At 53.3% G+C, this 20,291-nt stretch overlaps 1 protein-coding gene across 1 annotated transcript in view; it reads left to right on the top strand.

Annotated features, from left to right (window-relative positions):
• Positions 1-20,291, top strand: part of MRC2 (mannose receptor C-type 2) — a 114,345-nt gene that overhangs the window by 85,785 nt on the left and 8,269 nt on the right. The window contains exons 16-23 of the mRNA XM_074978825.1: positions 1,248-1,386; positions 13,770-13,805; positions 15,039-15,199; positions 15,867-15,934; positions 18,310-18,410; positions 18,975-19,120; positions 19,760-19,874; positions 20,092-20,255. Of these exons, the coding sequence (XP_074834926.1) occupies positions 1,248-1,386; positions 13,770-13,805; positions 15,039-15,199; positions 15,867-15,934; positions 18,310-18,410; positions 18,975-19,120; positions 19,760-19,874; positions 20,092-20,255 (930 nt within the window). The remainder of the gene's footprint in view (positions 1-1,247; positions 1,387-13,769; positions 13,806-15,038; positions 15,200-15,866; positions 15,935-18,309; positions 18,411-18,974; positions 19,121-19,759; positions 19,875-20,091; positions 20,256-20,291) is intronic.

Genomic DNA, 20,291 nt, shown 5'->3' with positions numbered 1-20,291 from the left:
GTGCTGGGAGTTCAGAGGCAAGCGGGAACACCAGCTGTCTGCGAGCCTGGCATACTGGCCTCCAAAGACCTCACGGTGCTGGACACACTCACTGCAAATATCAGCGTAGATACATATATATGCAGCAGTCGCTTCACCCGTTGCTGAAATGCAGCCATCTCTGGGGTGGACAAGAACAGCTGTTCAGTGCTGCCCAGTAGTTCAGGTCAGGAGGCAGAGTCTGCAAGGGGAATTTTAGGGAGGGAGAAGGTGACTGTTATTCCTTTCGACTTTGCTCAGAGCACCACAGAACAGGTCAAGAGCTGGTGCAGGCAGGTGCTACTCCATTAGAGTTACGTCGATTTGCACCCGCTGAGGATCTACTCTTCTGACTTGCGAGGGCAGCTGAGTGCGCTTCGATATCTGTGCATGGCAACATCTCTTGTGTTTTGTCTTTCTGGGAGGATTGGTCCCCCTGGGCACTGGAAGCTGTTTTATTGAGGCAGGATGGTAGTGGTGAGGCTCTGGGATTGTCCCCGCATCTCTTTGATAAGGTTCCTGGGATCCATCCCTTCTGCCCATTTGTCTAGATAAGCACCCGAGCTGGGCTGGTGCAATGTCTGGAGGGGATCATGGAGAGACCACAGAGGCTGCACTTCATTTTTACCCAATCCAGCATTTTTTACCCTTTTTTTCATTGACTGGCTCCTAAATATTTTTGAATGGAGGTGGGAACACCTTTGGAAATCTTAGCTGTAGTCTGTGGAACCCGCCCCCCCCCCGCAGCGGTTGAAAACTGCTAGCCTGATCCACCACGTCTGGTCCTTCTACAGCACAGTGACTGCGGCCCTGAGCTTTTAAGGAGAGAGAGACAGTCCGGCTTGCACTCCCGGGGGTGTCGGTCACCTTGGTCCAGGGGCTAATTGCACAGAGCTCCAAGAGACCCACCTTTGCCCAGATGTGTAGGGCAGTGGGGAATGAGGCTGAGATGGGGCAGTTAACTGGGGTTAGCTGAGCACTGGGGGAGGGTACAGTGCTGCTCAGCTGGTTAAGTGCATTGTGGGAGGGCTCTGCTCGTGTCTGAAACATCTGGCACCAGCTGTGTTCTGAATCAGAACACCAGTGTGGCTGTAGCTGGAGCAACGTGCCGATCTGTTGCACCAGGAGACCAGGCCAGGCTGCAAGGGCCCGTTGCCCAGCCGCGGGGAGTGAATCCAGTTCCCAGGGGTTTGCAGGCTCTAACTTTGTCCATCTTTTTTGGCTCACAGTTTTTGTACCACAACTTTGACCGCAGTAACCACGACGATGATGACATTCGTAACTGTGCTGTGTTGGACCTGGCGTCCTTGCAGTGGATGCCCATACAGTGTGATTCACAGCTGGACTGGATCTGCAAACTGCCCAAAGGTAAGGGGCTGGAGGCTCCCAGTGGACCAGGGGCCTGAGGCAGTGCTGAGAGGGAGAATGCGGTGCATTCCATCTGCTAACCTCAAAGCACTTCACCGAGTGGGCTCTCTGGGCTGCAGTGTAGCAGAGGGAGTTTTCTCTTCTGGGGATGGAGTCACCTCACCCTGGATGTAACGCAGGCATTGCAGCAGTGCAAACATTAATCTGGTCTTAACATGGGTAAGAAGCAGCTATGAAGAAGGATAACTTATGGGTGCAACCGCAAGCCTAGACAGGAGCCTGGGGTTGAACTCTCACAGCTAACCCAGACACTAGCCAAGTTGCTGTGTCTGCACTGCTGTTTTAGCCAGAGTTCGTTAACCCGAGGTGGAAAACAACCTTTTTTGCAGCGTAGACATACCTAAGCCATCCAGGCCAGAGCTGATGCCTTGCAGGGGAGCTGCTGTAGATAAATTTTCCTTTGGAATATCCCAGACTGAAGGGAGGAAAAAAAACCAAACAACCCTTCCTAAACACAGTGCTGCACATGCCGGCTATGTCTACACGTGCCCCAAACTTCGAAATGGCCATGCAAATGGCCATTTCGAAGTTTACTAATGAAGCGCTGAAATGCATATTCAGCGCTTCATTAGCATGCGGGCGGCAGCGGCGCTTCAAAATTGACGCGCCTTGCCGCCGCGCAGCGCGTCCAGATGGGGCTCCTTTTCGAAAGGACGCCACCTACTTCGAAGTCCCCTTATTCCCATGAGCTCATGACTTCGAAGTAGGTGGCGTCCTTTCGAAAAGGAGCCCCGTCTGGACGCGCCGCGCGGCGGCAAGGCGCGTCAATTTTGAAGCGCCGCTGCCGCCTGCATGCTAATGAAGCGCTGAATATGCATTTCAGCGCTTCATTAGTAAACTTCGAAATGGCCATTTGCATGGCCATTTCGAAGTTTGGGGCACATGTAGACACGGCCACAGTGAGAGAGTAGATGGCCAAAAAGTGAAACGTGACAGATGTCACTTCCATCACTCAGTCTGACTGGGAGACACTGTCATGGGGGTGGGACGGGAGAACGGAACAGCACCAACTGCAGAGGTGTGGGAAAAATTCCTGGTGAGGGGACAGTGGAAGGAGGAAATCTCCACCCACCAAGGCTCTTCCGAAAGCTCTCCGCAGACTCACTTCTAATGACGCACCCTCAGCCCTGCAGTACTGTCAACACACTGACTGGGACTCAAGAGCTGTGTCTACACGTGCACGCTGCTTCAAAGTAGCAGCACTAACTTCAAAATAGCGCCCGTCGCGGCTACACACGTCAGGCGCTATTTCGAAGTTAACTTCGACGTTAGGCGGCGAGACGTCGAAGTCGCTAACCTCATGAGGGGATCGGAATAGCGCCCTACTTCGACGTTCAACATCGAAGTAGGGACCGTGTAGACGATCCGCGTCCCGCAACGTCGAAATTGCCAGGTGCTCCATGGCGGCCATCAGCTGGGGGGTTGAGAGATGCTCTCTCTCCAGCCCCTGCGGGGCTCTATGGTCACCGTGGGCAGCAGCCCTTAGCCCAGGGCTTCTGGCTGCTGCTGCGGCAGCTGGGGATCCAAGCTGCAGGCACAGGGTCTGCAACTAGTTGTTGGCTCTGTGTATCTTGCGCTGTTTAGTGAAAGTGTGTCTGGGAGGGGCCCTTTAAGGGAGTGACTTGCTGTTGAGTCCGCCCTGTGACCCTGTCTGCAGCTGTGCCTGGCACCCTTATTTCGATGTGTGCTACTTTGGCGTGTAGACGTACACTCGCAGCGCCTATTTCGATGTGGTGCCGCAGAACGTCGAAGTTGAACATCGACGTTGCCAGCCCTGGAGGACGTGTAGACGTTATTCATCGAAATAGCCTATTTCGATGTTGCTACATCGAAATAAGCTATTTCGATGTTGGCTTCACGTGTAGACGTAGCCAAGGAGTGGAATCCAAATATTGACAGCAAATGCACGTCAGTTTGTTTGCCAAGTGGCTCGGGTTCTTTTTATGAAAAATAGCTTTGTTGAAATAGGGACGCTTGTGAATCTGGGTCTTTGATCTGTGTATCAGCAGGCACAGAGAACAGGGTTTGTGGGAGCGCCTGGTTAAAATGTTGTCTGTCCATCACTGAGCCTGGTTTTAATCATTGTGAGTCATACAACAGTTTGAGACAGGAAGTGAAGCCAGATCCTTTGTCCATTTGTTCACCAGGGCTGACATTTTCAGAGCTGGGAGGGAGGTTTGGACAGAATTCCTGGGTAGCCTTTGAAATATGGACTTGGTTACGACTCAGTTGTTTAAGGTTCTTGCTTGCAGAAGGGGTTCAGCTTGGCCAAATGGCGGCAGACTTCCTCGAGCACTGGACAATGTGCGTTTGAGGCAGGACTCAGCTCTGAGTCCTGCAGAGGAGACAGGACTAAGGCCAGCCAGACCTAGGCCACCACGCTGCACCTCCCACAGCCAGCTGTTAACACTGCCTGTACTGTGCTGCATGGGGCTGTAGTGGTGATTTAAAGTGCCCAGGGCTCCAGTCACAACCCTGCTAGTTTTTATGAAGATACAGTGTAGCTTCCCTAAATACCCAGCACACAACAAAGGTTAAGTTTTCTGAAATATACATTGCACCACAAAAAACCCTACGATGAAAGATGAAGGTTGAACAGAGAACAATTCTTAGGAAGTTCCAGAGTTAAGCTTTGCTGTGCAACCCTGAAATTCAGCCCCTTCCATATGTGCATTACAAAACAGTCTTTAAGTACTTGGGCACATGTTTGATTTTCCACAGGGCCCTGCCTCATTCAGCACACAGGAGAGCTAACGCTTCATGAGTAGCTTTTTGGTATTAATTTTGAACCTGATCATTCAGTGTCTGGCCTCAATCCTTACTGAATAATAGCAGTGAACACTGTGTCTCTTATCTAGCACTTTTCACCCACTGATCCCAATGCACTTTACAAAGGAGGTTGGTTTCATTATCCCCATTTTACAGATGAGAAAACTGAGGAACAGCAAAGGGAGGTAACTCACCCAGTGTCATGCAGCAAAACATTGGCAGGGCCAGGAATTGAACCCAGGCCTTCCAAGTCCCTGTCCCATCCACTGGGCTACACAGTCTCCTGTCATGTATCATAAAACATTCAAACTCAGCTCTGAATAGACTTGTTCATTTCCTCAAGGGCTTGTCTGTGATACAATGCAACACTGTCTCTGAGTCACAAATCTTAATGAATTTAATCTCACAATGCCTTTGGGGGGTAAAGTGATGTTTTCCCCATTTTCCTAATCAGGTAAAGGGGGCACAGACAGATTGAGAGTAGTTGTAACAGGCATAGGCATGATTACAGTAACTGAGGTGTGATCAGTGTCATTACTGTAGAGGTGTAAAATTGTTTCCATTGCAAACCACCCCGGCCTCCCACGCTTTTATTGTGCTGAAATGTTCACCTCTGGGGCTGGCACATTTAGTAGAATCATAGGGCTGGAAGGGACCTCAGGAGGTCATCTAGTCCAGCCCCCTGCTTCAAGCAGGATCAACCCCACTAAGTCATCCCAGCCAGGACCTTGTCCAGCCAGGACTTAAAAACCTCAAGGGATGGAGAATCCACCACCTCCCTAGGCAATGCATTCCAATGCTTCACCACCCACCTGGTGAAGTAATTTTTCCTAATATCTAACCTACACCTCTCCAACTTCAGACCATTACTCCTTGTTCTGCCATTTGACACCACTGAGAACAGTTTCTCACCCTCCTCTTTAGAGCTTCCCTTCAGGAAGTTGAAGGCTGCTATTAAATCATCCCTCAGTCTTCTCGTCTGTAAACTAAACAAGTCCAAATCCCTCAGCCTGTCCTCACAGGGCTTGTGCTCCAGCCCCTTGATCATTTTTGTTGCCCTCCGCTGAACCTGCTTCAGCACATCCACATCCTTTTTTTATATGGGGGGGGCAAAACTCGACACAGTATTCCAGATGTTGCCTCACCAGTGCCAAATAGAGGGGAGCAACCACTTCTCTAGATCTGCTCAAAATGCTCCTCCTAATGCACCCCAGTATGCCGTTAGCCTTCTTGGCTACAAGGGCACACTGTTGACTCATATTCAGCCTTTCATCCACCATAACCCCTAGTTCTTCTACAAGTGTCCCCGTGGGTGCTCCACAATAGGTGTCGGGCTCGCCCGGCGCCGCAGATCAGAAACTTCCCAGCAGTTTCTCCTGGATCGCACATGCGCCGGTGTGCGCCGCTCCCTTGCGCGTCCCCAGCCACGTGCACGATCTGGTCCCTGCCCGTTCCTTCTCAACCGCCATCGGCTGCAGACGGAATCTGCTCAGGCTACGGCCAGTCAGATTAGATAGAGTTTTTACGTGTAAATTGTTGTTGTTCTTTTCAATAAAAAAAAAAAAAAAAAAGAGAGAGAAAAGAGAGAAAGCAAGAGAGTAAAAAAAAAAATACATATAATAAAAAGGGGGAGAGGAGCGGAGAAGATGCGTGGATGTGAAGGCCAGTAGGCCTCCCGCCGCTGCAGGCTGGTGTCCGCGACGGGTAAACAGGCAGAAATTAAGTGCTAAGTGCCCTATTAACAGCAAAAAGACTCACCACGATGTCCTCTTCAGGCTTTAAAAAGTGTGAGTCCTGCCGCAAAGCTATGCCGGCCTCTGATGGGCATAGGGAATGCATTCGGTGCCTGGGGGAATCACACGTTACCCAGAAGTGTTCCCACTATGCTAAGCTCACAGCCAGGGCCAGAAAAGACAGAGAAATGCGGCTGAAAATGCTCCTGTTTGACAAGGCTCTCCAGCCTGACTTGCCAGAGAGACCTCAACCAGAGGGACCCCCTGGGCTCCACAAAAGAAAGGCGGCTTCCCTCACCCCCTTGGGGCAGAAACGGAGGAAGCTCTCTCCAGCCCGATCCCTGCCGACGGTCTCAGCGAGTGGGACGGGTGGAGCACACAGCCCCCAGCCGCATACTCAAACAAGCGGCAGCGCGGCAGCACACGTGGCAGAGGCTGAGCCTCCGATTACCAAACAGCCGGCACGCACAGCACTCAGAGCGGCGGCCAGGCAAGCGCTGGAACTGGCGGCACCGCCACAGGCAGCACCGGCCCCTGCGGTGCAAGCGGTGCAGGGCCAACAGGCACGGAGCCTGCAGGCACCGGAGGACGTTATCCGCGCAGCTCCGCAACTGAGCGGGCCGAGCGCGGCGCCGACAGTGGGGCCGAGATCCCCGGCACAGGAGGGGGCGGTGCCAGCCCCGCAGGGGAGGGGAAAGGCGAGAGCGAAAACCCGGCACCGCAGCCCTTCTCTGGACAGGGCTGCAATGCTACTATCAACCAGCCCTCCCCTTATGCTGCACACACCACCCAGAAGATCTGGGTCTCCACCGGCCTATCCAGAGCCTCCTTCTCCGTTCCTCCAACCAAACTCACCATGGCTTGGGCCACCTTCACCCTTTCTGGGACTGGATCCCTTGGAGTACTATCACAAACCAGCTTCACCATTATCTGAATCGTCGCGGAGATCTCGCTCTCCCAGACATCGGGGGTACGCACCCCAAGAGTGGTCCAGGTCTCCATCCCTGGACCCGTGCCCGTGCTGCCATGGTCGTTTTTAGCATGCTGGACACAGACACCCCAGGCATACACCTAGGGGCAGGTCCCCCCTGGCCGTCCAATACCCCCGTGGTCACTCCCGGCCGGGCATGGAAACACAGTTATCTCAAGGGGAGTTAATTGTAGAACCCCGAGACTTTCCTTTGCAAGCCTCCAGTGAGCGGGTGTTCCATCGACCACAAGAACCTGAGAGTTTGAGGGAGGTTTACCCTAGTGGTTCCTCCTCGTCCTCCCCTGACGAGGCCACAGCCCCCGGGGACGTTGCTCTCTCGGACGACCTCAAACAGTTTCAGGAGCTGTTTAAAAGGGTGGCTTTCACGCAAGGCATCCAAATGGCAGAGGTACAGGAGAAACATCACAAACTCTGAAAAATTTGAGACCCCCAGCTTCATCCAAAATAGCTATCCCACTCGATGAAGCCATTATGGAGTCAGCCACTACCATATGGCAGACCCCAGCCTCCGCTCCGCCTATGAACAAGAGAGCGGATAAGAAGTACTTCATCCCGGCGAAGGGCATGGAGCTCCTCTTTAGTCACCCTCAACCAAACTCACTGGTGGTAGAATCGTCTCAGCAGAGATCAAAGACTTCTCAGTACAAATCGGGGGGTTCAGACAAAGATGCCAACAAGCTAGAGCTGTTTGGCAGGAAAGTATATTCCTCCTCCACCCTGCTATTGAGAATGGCAAACTATGCAGCACATCTAGCGAACCATAATTTTGATAATTACTCCAGGCTTACTTCTCTCATGGATTCGCTTCCAGAAGATAAGACGCCGGTGCTAAAGGCGATTGTGCAAGAGGGCTACGCGGCTTCGAGGACGGGAGTCCAGATTGCCCTGGACATGGCAGACACGGCAGCACGCTCAACGGCTACAGCAGTGGTCATGCATAGAGAATCCTGGCTCCAGACATCGGGTATCCCAAGGGATCTGCAGGCGAAGATTGTGGATCTTCCCTTTGACATGCAGAAGTTGTTTGCAGACTCAACCAACTCGGTCCTCCACTCCAGTAAGGACTCCAGAGCTACACTTAGAACCCTGGGTATTTATATCCCTCCGTATAGGAAGAAAAAGTATTACCCTCAGCAAAGACGATACCCGTACCAACCACAGCGTGCTCAGTACCAACAGGGCTATAACCAAGGGCGACATCAACAGCAGCAACAGGTATAGAACTCCCAGGCGACGTCCTCAACAAAGCCGCGCATCCTCTGGGCAGGCCCAAAGGCAACAAGTTTGACGGGCAGGTCGAGGGCTGCACTATCACTACCATCGCGCAATGCCATTCCCAGCTAATGTTCCATCATCGCTTCCGACCGTTCCACCCCCAATGGCAAAAGATCACCGCAGACAAATGGGTACTGGAGATCATAGCCACGGGTTACGCGATCCCCTTCCAGTCGCTCCCACCGCCGAAACCTCCGCCCAGGCCCCACCTCAGGGACGCTTCACACGAGGCGAGACTCAAACAGGAGGTGGACCATCTTATGTTCATAGGGGCGGTGGAAAGAGTGCCAGAGCAATTCCAGGGGAAAGGCTTTTATTCACGCTACTTCCTTACAGAGAAGAAAACAGGAGGCTGGAGGCCCATCCTTGATCTTCGGGGCCTCAACTGGTACTTGCACAAACAACGTTTTCGGATGATCACAGTCGCCTCCATACTCACGGCACTGGACGATGGAGATTGGTTTGCAGCCCTTGACTTACAAGATGCTTACTTTCATATAACGATCCACCCGGCTCACAGGTGCTTCCTCCGTTTTATGGTCGGCAAGGAGCATTTCCAGTACAAGGTTCTTCCATTCGGCCTCTCCTCGGCCCCCAGAGTCTTTACCAAAACCCTGGCAGTGGTGTCAGCCTACCTGCACAGACAGGGGGTATTTATATTCCCATACCTGGACGACTGCCTATTGAAAGGGGCCTCGAAGGCAGAGGTCCTACGCATGATACGCATAACAGCAGACACGTTTTCTTCGCTGGGCCTAGTCATCAACCTCGCAAAGTGAAAGATCGACCCCACACAAGACATAGAGTTTATAGGGGCACGTATAAACTCTATTACAGCAAGCGTGTATCTACCCGACGCCCGCTTTCGCGCCATCAGTTCGCTGGTGCAAGTCATTACATACAGCCCCATGGTGCCGGTCTTAACGTGCTTGCAGCTGCTAGGCCACATGGCGGTGGCGATGTTTGTGGTGCAGAACTCCAGATTACATATGCGCAGCCTACAACATTGGCTGGCGAACATCTACAAGCCGGCATCCCACACTGTCCACAGGGTGGTGTCGCCCACGACAGAGGTGCGCAGATCCCTGCAATGGTGGGTAAACCCCAAGACCCTGCTAACAGGGGTACCCTTTCACCAACCACAAATCTCTATTTTTCTTACTACCGACGCTTCCCACATAGGGTGGGGAGCACACATCAGTGACAAGGTGACGCAAGGACTATGGTCCCCTGCGGAACAGTCACTGCACATAAATATACTGGAGCTCAGAGCAGTGTTCAATGCCGGCAAACACTTTCGAGACCACATACAGGGCAAAGTAGTCGGGATCAATACAGACAATACCTCCACCATGTTTTATATAAATTGACAAGGAGGAGCCCGATCCCGTGCCCTATGTGCGGAAGCAGTCCGACTGTGGAACCGGTGCATCGCCAACAATATAATGTTGAAAGCCTCGTATTTGCCTGGCGCTCACAACGTGAAAGCAGACCAGCTGAGCAGGCGCTTCGCACTCACACACGAATGGCAGATTCGCTCCAATCTCCTACGACTGATCTTTCACACATGGGGGTTTCCCCAGATGGACCTGTTTGCCACTCAGCACAACAAGAAGTGCCCCCAGTACTGCTCCAGGGCAGGATTGGGGTGGGGGTCCCTGGGGGACGCATTCGCGATTTCATGGAAGGGCCCCCTACTTTATGCGTTCCCCCCCACAGTGCTCATCCACAAGGTCTTGCAGAAAGCCAGAAGGGAGAGAGCCCGCATGATTCCAGTAGTCCCAACGTGGGATCGACAGCAATGGTTCCCCTTGCTTCTGCGCATGTCGGACCGCCCACTGCTCCCCCTTCCGGTGGCGCTGGACCTACTCACGCAGGCCCAGGGGTCCATAGTGCACCCACACTCCCAAGGTCTGCGCCTAGAAGCATGGCTAATCCATGGCTCAGCTTCCTAGAAAGCACATGTACGGAGGGAGTACAACAAGTCCTGGAAAGTAGCCGAAGAACCTCCACCAGGAAGACCTACAAGCAGAAATGGACTCGATTCACTGCATGGTGTTCTGCCAAGCAGTTAGCTCCCCTTGACGTTCCTATACCTGTAATACTAGAATACTTATTGGACCTCAAGAGGGGCGGGCTTTCCCTATCCTCGCTAAAAGTCCACCTCGCCGCTATATCTGTTTTTTGGCATGCAGAAGAAGGGCCCATGGTATTTGCCCATCATATTGTTACCAGGTTCCTGAAGGGGCTGGTAAACCTCTACCCCCCTCGGAAACCGCTTCCACCATCGTGGAGCTTGGACTTGGTGCTCAGCGTGCTAACGGGTCCACCTTTTGAACCATTAGCCACAGTTCCCCTACATCTCCTTACGATAAAAACAACCTTCCTCCTTGCAATTACGTCAGCTCGCAGGGTGAGTGAGCTCGCAGCAGTTATGGCAATACCACCCTGCACAGTATCCTCAAAGGAGGCGGTAACTTTACGGCTACACCCAGCCTTTGTTCCGAAGGTTTCTTCAGAGTTCCACCTTAACGAACCCATAGTTTTACCCTCGTTTTACCCGAAGCCTCACAGCTCCAGCAAGGAGGCACGCCTACATCTCCTGGACGTGAGGAGGGCGTTGGCCTTCTACATAGACAGAACTAAGTCCTTCCGGAAAATGGACAGACTTCTAGTCTCTCTCGCTCCCAGGTCAAAAGGAGAGGGTTTCTCTTCACAGAGAATCTCAAAGCACATTGTGTCCTGTATAAAAATGTGCTACTCACTTCGAAAGACTCCTTTGCTGGCTCCGCCCAGGGCCCACTCCCCCAGGGCGGTGGTGGCGTCAACAGCCTTTTTCAAGGGCATCGCGTTAAAAGACATCTGTAGAGCGGCGACCTGGTCATCCTATGACACCTTCACCAAACATTATGCACTACATCGGGTATACCAAGAGGACACCCGTCTGTCGACAGCAGTCCTTTCGGGGGCAAGCTGCACATAAACCGATTACCCACCTCCTTACCTGGGTTACTGCTGGGTAGTCACCTATTGTGGAGCACCCATGGGGACACTCGATGAAGAAAGAGAAGTTACTCGCCATAGTAACGATGGTTCTTCAAGATGTGTCCCCGTGGGTGCTCCACCACCCGCCCATCCTCCCCACTTCGGATCGCTGTTTAGTGTTTTACAGGAGCATTCGAGGCAGTTGGTCAAGGAACTGGCGGGGACCGGATCGCGCACGTGGCCGGGGATGCGCAGGGGAGCGGCGCGCGCCGGCGCATGCGTGATCCATGAGAAACTGCTGGAAAGTTTCTGATCTGCAGCACCGGGCGAGCCTGACACCTATTGTGGAGCACCCACGGGGACACATCTCAAAGAACCATCGTTACTACGGTGACTAACTTCTCTGTCCCTTTCCATCTTATTGCTGCTGAGCTATTCTGTCCCTAGCCTATAACTATGCTTGGGATTCTTCCGCTCCAGGTATAGGACTCTACACTTCTCCTTGTTGAACCACATCAGATTTCTTTTGTCCCAGTCCTTCAATTAATCCAGGTCACTCTGGATCCTATTTCTACCCTCCAACGTATCTACCTCTCCCCTTAGTTTTGTGTCATCCGCAAACTTGCTGAGGGTGCAATCCAGTCCCTCATCCCGGTCATTAATAAAGATGTTGAACAACACCGGCCCCAGAACCGGGCCTTGGGCACTCCATTTGAAACCGACCACCATCCAGATATTGAGTCATTGACCACACCGGTTGAGTCCAACCATCACGTCAACTTTCTATCCATCTTATAGTTCAAGGATCCAATCCATATTTCCTTAACTTATAGGCAAGAATGTTGTGGGAAGACTGTATCAAAAGCTTTGCTGAAGTCATGGTATGTCACATCCATTGACTTCCCCACGTCCACAGAGGCTGTGACCTCGTCATTGAAGCTAATCAGATTGGTCAGGCAGGACTTGCCCCTGGTGAATCCATGTTGTCTACTTTTGATGACTTCCCTTCTTCCAAGTGCTCCAAAATGGATTCCTTGAGGTATCCCTCCATTATTTTCCCAGGGATTGAGATAAGGTGGACATTTGGTTTCAGCATAAAGGTACTTTTTCTTTCTTGAGCTCAGTCCCTTCCACTGTGAGATGGAAAACAATCAATTTTTCTCAGTGTTAGAAAAATCTGAGCACTGTTTCTGGAGACCTCTTTAGCAAAGGTAACCGAAGCTTGAAATTTATTGTGGACTTACGTGCCCTGAAGGGCTTGTGTCTGAGCTTGTTAGGGAAGTTTGGTTTGCAGGGAAGCTTACAAATAAACGAGTTTTAAGCAGTTAGAAAACATTTCTAAGCTGGGTTTTTGGGTGAGGTTTATAGAAGCTGCATTGTGTACATAATGGCCATCTGGAGGTTGGGGGTGGGGCGAGATGGTGCACTCATACACACAGCTCCTTTGCCCTCTGTATTGTTATTTAAGCTTCTTGATGCTGTTGTAAACCACCCGAGTGGAGCTTGAGTAGTTTGTTTATATACATCCTCCAAACCCTTAGAGAGCAGAAGGGACTGTCTTGCTTGATGCACTTTTATGTCTGTGATCTTCCCAGTGCTTCGTGCTGTCTCCTCCCTTCAGACACAAAAGCAAATCTGCGGGCTACTGAGGACGCTGCTGCCAGAGCAAAAAGGGAAATTCCTTGTCGAAATGTCTGGCACGTGGAGTTTACTGTGGTTAGAGCCTGTCCTGCACTCCAGGGCAGCTTGGCAAGAGTCCAAAGTCCTTACCAGTGGTCTGAGGCCACCTCAGTGGCTTGTTTTCAAAGCGTTGGTTGCCTTGGTCCCGGGGTTCATTGCACAAATATCCAGTAGACGCTAAGAGCCAAACTTTCCAATGAACTTCGCTCACACTTAGGCACCCAAATAAGGGCTGGATTTTTTTTTCCCAGAGTCCCCAACACCCAGCACATCCCCCCTCCCCCCACTCTGAGATTGCAGCCAGATTGTCCAGAGAGCCACTGTGTGACTGGGAGAAGTCGGCCACGGCTGTGAGTGCTGAGTCAGTGTTCTCCATTCTGGCCTGGGTGACTCCAGTTCTGGGTTGAGGGCTGTGATCATGGGAAGCTGCTGATGCTGGTCCCCAGGCAACGCTTTTCCTGTGGATTCATAGGTGGCGCCCCTGCCCAGGGGCATCAGTCCTGTGCTTTTCACCAGCGCCAAATTCAGGAAATAAAAATTCTTCCTCCATCCCCATTGCTGCAGGCCCCCTGTTGGCGCCAACAGCTGCTGCAGTGCTCTGCGGTGTCCCTCTGAAATCGGTATCTCCCCTTGGGTCCTCAGCTGAGTGGGAGAGTGTCAGTGGGCTCGGGAAGCAGATGAACCATCATTCAGAAGTGATCTGAAAGCCAGAAGAAGCTGCCGCCAGCCCAAGACACATGTCTTGTGAGGCCACGTTTGTGTAATTGAAATCATCTGATTGGATTCACAGCCTTGAACTTAAAGGGGGAAAGTGTCTTCCCTGCAGGAATCTGGGCCTGCAGGTAGAAGCTGAGCATTGCTCACCCCACCTTCTCCTCTGTGTTTGACAGGTGCTGATGTGAAGGAGCCAGAGATCACCACCCAAGGTGTGTTCTTCCATTCTCTCCTGTGGGTTCCCATGTGTGTTGGCGTCACTGTGTCTCCCATGCTGTCTACCTCCCTGCATGAGTGTGGCCACATCCCGAGGGCATGCTGTGTGTGTGCATTCAGGGAGAGGGGCTCACATGTCTGGGAGGAATCTGTCTTGTGTGTGCATCTGCCTGTTTGCATCCACCTTGCCTGCCTTTCCAATGAGGTGTATGTCTCCTCCGTGTGAGCATGTCTGTCTTTCCAGGGGTGCCTCCCATCCAAATGCTTTAACAGCATTAGTGAGCAAAACCTCATCAACCCCGTTGGAGCCTGGGCAGTATCTCTGGACACATTTTATGGTGGGGCAAACTGAGGCACACAGCAGTGGCATGACTTGCCCACCATCACCCAAGGACCCAGGAGTCCTGGCTCCCGAACCTGTATTCCAAACTCAGGACTAGTCTTTCTCCAAACAGCATGTAACGGTTGCCCTCCGACTAGCCCTGAATGTGCCTTTGACAGTCTGACCCAATCTCTGTGCAGCGTAGCTAATCTCTGTGCAGCGTGGCATCAGAACCCTCCTGGTGAGTTAGGGCAGAAGACAGGGCAGGTGGGCCAGGGAGAGGACCGGAGTAGCAGGGTATGGTGCAGAGAAGGACTGAAGGGAACAGGCCAGGCTGTGCTACCGGAGCAGCAGAGACCACGGCAGGTCAGGAATCCAGGGAATCGGCACAACTGCCAAGGAAGTTGTCAAGGAAAGACTGGAACAACACCAGATGTGCAGCTCAGGCTCGAGGGGCAACAGCAGTGCTGACGGGGGACAGCCAGGACTAGACAAGCCTGGGATGCTGGAGCTCAGGAGCCAGGGGCATGAGCTGAGCTGTGGGGAGATCCCAGAGCTGCCCTGGTGGGAGGGACTGCACATCAGGTGTGAGGGGCTGCAGATCAGGCATGAAGGGCCCTGGTAGAGCTGCAGAGGGGAATTCTGGAGCAATGGATGCTATGCTATTCATTGGTGTTGCCAGTTTCTCACAGCACTAAAATGCTTCCAGCTTGTCAGAGGGAGACTCCCTAGCCTGTTACATCCCCTCACCAGTAGCAAGAGTGATGGAGGCAAAGGAAGCCACACAGAGGGCCGCTGACAGGCCTGCTATTGTAAGAGTAGATTTTCTCCTGGCTCGGTCACCGCTTTCCCCAGCAGCCTGTGCTGCCCATTGAGCCTTGTCTTGCCTGTGCTTCTGTGTCCCCAGGCAGCAAAGAGTGGGTGAAATACCAGGACGCAGAATACAAATTTTTTGAGCATCACTCGACCTGGGTGCAGGCTCAGCGCATCTGCACCTGGTTTCAAGCCGAGCTGGTGTCCATTCACAGCCAAGCTGAGCTGGATTTTTTGGGGCAGAGCCTGAAGAAGGTAGGAGAATGTTGCCAAGCACAGGGTCTCCTCGGGTCACTGTTGGGCTGCTGCATGTCACTGAGCACTGAGGTTAGCAGGAAGTGCTTCCGCACGGGTATGAAACATGCTCCTTTTCTCTGTGGTGTATTCTGGTCGTTTGTATAACATTAACCCCCAGCATTAAAGCCAGAGCAGGGATGTAGCAACTTAATTCCAGCACAGCAGAGATACTGGATTTACACCCATGTAAGTCAGAGCAGAGGTGATGGGTAGGGAACAGCTCAGTGGTTAGAGCACTGGCCTTGTAAACCCTTCAGGTTTGATATGATGGCTCTGGCTTGGCCTTAGGGCTGTGCTGCCTTGCACCAGTTCTTGCATGATCCCACCAACTGGCACCAATGAAAGCATCTCATTGGTCTTGAGCTGCAGCACAGGGAGAAGCAGGAGGAGGGAGGGGCACTGAGCCTCTCCACTGCCAGGCCTGGGGGAGAAGTGGAACTGTCCTGCAATGGGCAGGGGGCACCTCTCTTTGGGCTCTGAACCTTGGGAGCCTGGATGGAGCCTAGGCCGACAGCCACTTTCCAGCAGCCCCTGTAGGAGGAGGCAAAACTGAGTGGGCCCCTGCTGGTTTGCCCAGTGGTTGGCTCTGCCCACTGTGCTGATGTGTCGTGTGTTTGAATTTCAGTTCTCCCGGGGCCAGGAGCAGCACTGGTGGATTGGGCTCCACAGCTATGAAAATGACGGGCGATTCAAGTGAGTTCACAGAGCTCAACCTCCCTCTTCCCTCAGGCTGCTGCTCTCCACGCAGCACCCTCCAGTTCTGTCTGAAGAGGACTGTGTGTCCGAGCAAATCCAGCCAGGGACCCTGCCTTTCAGTGCAGTGGTGGAGGGGACACTGGGCAAGTGCCTTAGCTGGGGTGGGAGCAGGAGTTCAACATTCAGCCCTCTGATACACACCTGCCCCAGAATTGCCCCTGAGTCTGGGAGGGCAGAAGGGCCTCTACTTGCTCACTCCCGGCCATGTGCTCTGGCGATGCTGTCTGCTGGTGTTCCCTCGAATCGCTTCTGTCCACGTACAGAATAAACATCTAGGTGCACTGAGGCACGTGTGAATGTGCTCTGCCAGGAGAAACGCAACCCCCAGCTGTGGGCACTCTGCTAATCAGCTGGGCAGCGTTTGACTTTCTTCTGAGTGGCAGCACAAGCGCAGAGCTTACAGGGAGCACTGCTGCCTGCCCCCACGGGCCAAGTGTGGAGTCTCTCCCGCCCAGAGAGCAGGTGGCCAGTTCCAGTCATGCAGAGCATATGTCCTAAGAGCAGGCCCAGATGCCTCCTTCTCTGCTTGCCTTCCAGCCTTTCTCTCCCCTGCCTTCACCCACACCGGCCCTGCTGGGTCCCAGCACTGTTGAGGCTGGTTACTGGATTCTCTGCTCCCATCAGCATCCTTAGGAGGCTGCAAGAAGCCTTTGAGCAGCTGCTGCTGTGAGTTTCATTCCAGCCAGTTCAGTGCCAGGCCCTGGGTCGGCTGTTGGCAATGGGCATCAAACCTGGGTCTTCAAGCATGAGCTCAGCTGCCTGAGCACAACAGCCAGCCTCTGTTGGCTGAGGCTGTAGCAGGCTCATCATGAAACCTCTGCGAGAAGAGGGCCAGTGTGCCGTGCAGAGCGCATGTGGGTTGCACTCTGTTTATTGGGGATTAAACCTGCCTCAGGAGCCAGAATTGGCCCAGGTCCAGTCTGTGCTGCTATGCACGAGCCTTCGAGGTGTAACCATGCAGTCTGCACTCTTACTCCTCTGCCCTGCCTTCCTCCTGTCCCACCAGACACACTGCCCAGTCTACCCTTAGTCTGGGAGCTCCCATGGGCAGGGTCTGTACTGGGCGGCGCCTGGCTTGCTTTTGGGGAGTGATGTAGGAGCTCCAGCCACATGCTTGAGCAGTTTTGCCTGTGCCACCTGTTGAGGGCATCGGCCCATCTTTACTGCAGCCAGTGGAGGAGCTTGGATGGGAGCAGGATTACTCCTCAGCTCTTTCATTGCACTGGCTGCTCTGAAGCTCACCTGTTTGATTATAAGCAGCCCAAGGCTGGTGAGTGCCCCCAGATGAACTGGCAGCATCAGTTGGCACAGGGAGACCTGCCCAGCAAGGTGGCTGCACTGCAGGAATCACACTACCCTCTGGGCTCTCTGCTCCTCACACCGGGAACCAATTCGCTAAGCAGCAGTTCTGCAGACAAGGACCTGGGGATTACAGAGGATGAGAGACTGGATATGAGTCGTCAGTGTGCCGTTGTGTCCAGGAAGGCTAATGACATATTGGGGTGCATTAAGAGGAGCATTTCCAGCAAATCCCGAGAATTACTCTCCTCTGTTCAGCACAGTTCTGGGCCCCCCAACATAAGAAAGATGTGAATGCATTGGAGAGGATCCAGAGGAGGGCAAAAGTGATGAGGGATCTGGAGCACTTAACCTATGAGGAGAGGCTGAGGGATTTGGGCTTATTTAGTTTGCGATTTGATAGTAGCCTTCAACTTCCTGAAGTGGGGCTCTAAAGAGGTTGGAGAGAGGCTGTTCTTGATAGTAAGGGATGGCAGAATGAGGAGCAGTGGTCTCAAGTTACAGAGTGTGAGGAATAGGTTGGATCTTTGGAAAAACTATTTACACACACATCTCATAGAACTGGAAGTGACCTCGGGAGGTCACCGAGTCCAGTCCCCCGCCCTCTTGGCAGGACCAAGAACCATCTCTCTCTTTTTTCTTTTTTTTTTTTTAAAAATTCTGTTTGCCCCAGAGCCATAAATAGCCTCAGTGATTTCACCAGGAGGGTGGTGAAGCACTGGAATGTGTTACTTAGAGAGGTGGTGGAACCTCCATCCCTAGAGGTTTTTAAGTCCCGGTTTGACATAGTCCTCACTGGGATGATTTAGTTGGGGTTGGTCCTGCTTTGGGCAGGGAGCTGGACTAGATGATCTTCTGAGGTTCCTTCCAGCCCTAGGATTCTAGGATTCAGACCCCTTTTCTGACTACGTGAGGACTTGCCTGCCTGATCAGTAGCCATGCCTCCCACTTGCACTACCTCCCACCCTCTTCCACGTGCAGCTGCTGATGTGCCCTCCCTTGCCCTTCCCCAGGTGGTCCGACGGCTCTCTCCTGAACTTTATCTCATGGGCCCCGGGCAAGCCGCGGCCAATCAGCAAGGAGAAGAAGTGTGTGTACGTGACGGCCAGCAGAGGTGAGAGGTTTGTATGCGTCAGGTGACTGGCCATGCTGTTGGAACAGCGATCTTGAAGCATCCCAAGCCCACACCCGTGTCCTGCTGGTATAATTTCTGGCTGGGTGGCTCAGTACCAAGATTCCCTGTTCCCAGGTGGGGGATCCAAGGAACAGAGATGGGGGGAAATCGTTGTAAGTGGCCTCTGTCTTTGGGGAGCCCAGCCTGGAGGCACCTTGTGCCTGCTTCTCAGACGTGCTGGGCTCCCACAAGTGAAGCCAGTGGGAGCTGGAGGACCCTGACCTAAGTGACTTGCCCAGCAACTGCTAATCCAGCTAGTGTCCTATGCACCCACCATGCCCTGTGCGTCTTGAGTCCCACTTGGCAGACCCCCTAACCATATCCTGGCTGAACAAGCTGGTCCAGGCATGCTGACCCGTGAGGTTAATATTCATGTAGCTGGCATATTGGAGGCATTGTGACCATTGCATCAGCAAAGCCCCTTGGTGTCGGGGGTGTTGTGTTCCACTGGCTGCCAGCGGCCTGCAGAGGAAAGTCAGCTGCTCTCTCTCCCTTTCTCTGAAGAGGACTGGGGGGACCAGAAGTGTCTAACAGCTCTGCCGTATATCTGCAAACGGAGTAACACCACGGCTGTGAAGCCCTCGCTGCCCCCACTGCCCGCTCCTGTTCGTGGCGGCTGTGCCCAGGGCTGGGTCCCATTCATCAACAAGGTATTGCAGGAGGGGCGCAAACACAATGTGTGTGTCTGTCTGTCTCTGTCTCTGTCTCTGTCTGCCCCTGCCCCCGTGTGTGTCTGCTTTACGCTCTGGCGTATTCCTGCCCTGGGACCAAGCACACCAGGGTGGTTCTGATCTCTCAGCTGTGGCCGAGGGCCCTCTAGGCCGGGGCAGGCACGTGCTGGGCCTTTCCCCTCCTGGCTGAGGGACTGAGGAGAGTTGGGTAGGTGCTGAGGTGAGGGGCTTTGTATGAGTGTATGAGGGTTACATGTGTGGATAAGTGAGGAGGATCCCAAGGGTGTTTGTAGGTAGATGGGCTCTGTGGCCAGTTGAGGGAGGGGAGTACATGGGTGGGAAATAGGTGCCTGTGGGAATGTTTGCAAGGGGCTATAATAACAGAGGTCATTTTTGCCCTGTTTGTACAGCACCTAGCACTTGGGGGTTGTGCTCAGAAACTGGATCACTTGGTGTATCAGTGACACACTTAGACTTTCAGACGGGCTCCCTGCAGCACGGGGAGGGGAGAACGTGGGGAGGCAAAGGGGGATGGCAGGGAGGTGGGTGGCTGCATCACTCTCTGGTTGTGAAATTCCTCCTTACCCCCTCTCTCATCTTCCCTCGGGCCTTTCCTAGTGCTTCAGCATCAAAGGCCATGCCAAGGCAGAGCAGGTGAAGTGGCAGGAAGCCAAGCAGGCATGTGAGAGCCAGGACGCCATGCTGGCCACCATTTCCAACCACCTAGAGCAAGGTAGGGCATCCCCTGGGGCCTCTCTTCTTCTGCCAGGCCTGGCACTTTCAGGGTATCCCAGGGGCTGCATGCCAGGGGCTGGCTCAGACAGCTGCACTGGGGCCCCAAGAGCAGCCAGGCTCCGAACCTGCTGACTTGATGCAGGGTCAGGAGTGTGCCTTGAGATGCTGCCAGTGGTCAGCTGGGTCCCTCCCTCCCCTGTGTTCCCATCTTTCAGCTTTCATAACCTCTATCCTTCCCAATGTGACCTTCGACCTCTGGCTTGGCCTGCACGATGCCAAGAAGGAGTTCCAGTGGGTGGAATCGGAACCTCTCCGATATGTCAACTGGGCCCCAGGGGAGCCTTCCGGGTACGGCACCTCCACAGCTAATGACAAACCGGTGAGTGACTCTCTAGGCTGGCCCAACCTGGTGCTT

Source organism: Carettochelys insculpta, chromosome 28 (genome assembly GCF_033958435.1).
Source record: "Carettochelys insculpta isolate YL-2023 chromosome 28, ASM3395843v1, whole genome shotgun sequence".
Lineage (NCBI taxonomy): Eukaryota > Metazoa > Chordata > Testudines > Carettochelyidae > Carettochelys > Carettochelys insculpta.
The sequence above is the reverse complement of the archived record's forward strand: the minus strand, read 5'-3'. Positions and strand labels throughout refer to the sequence as shown.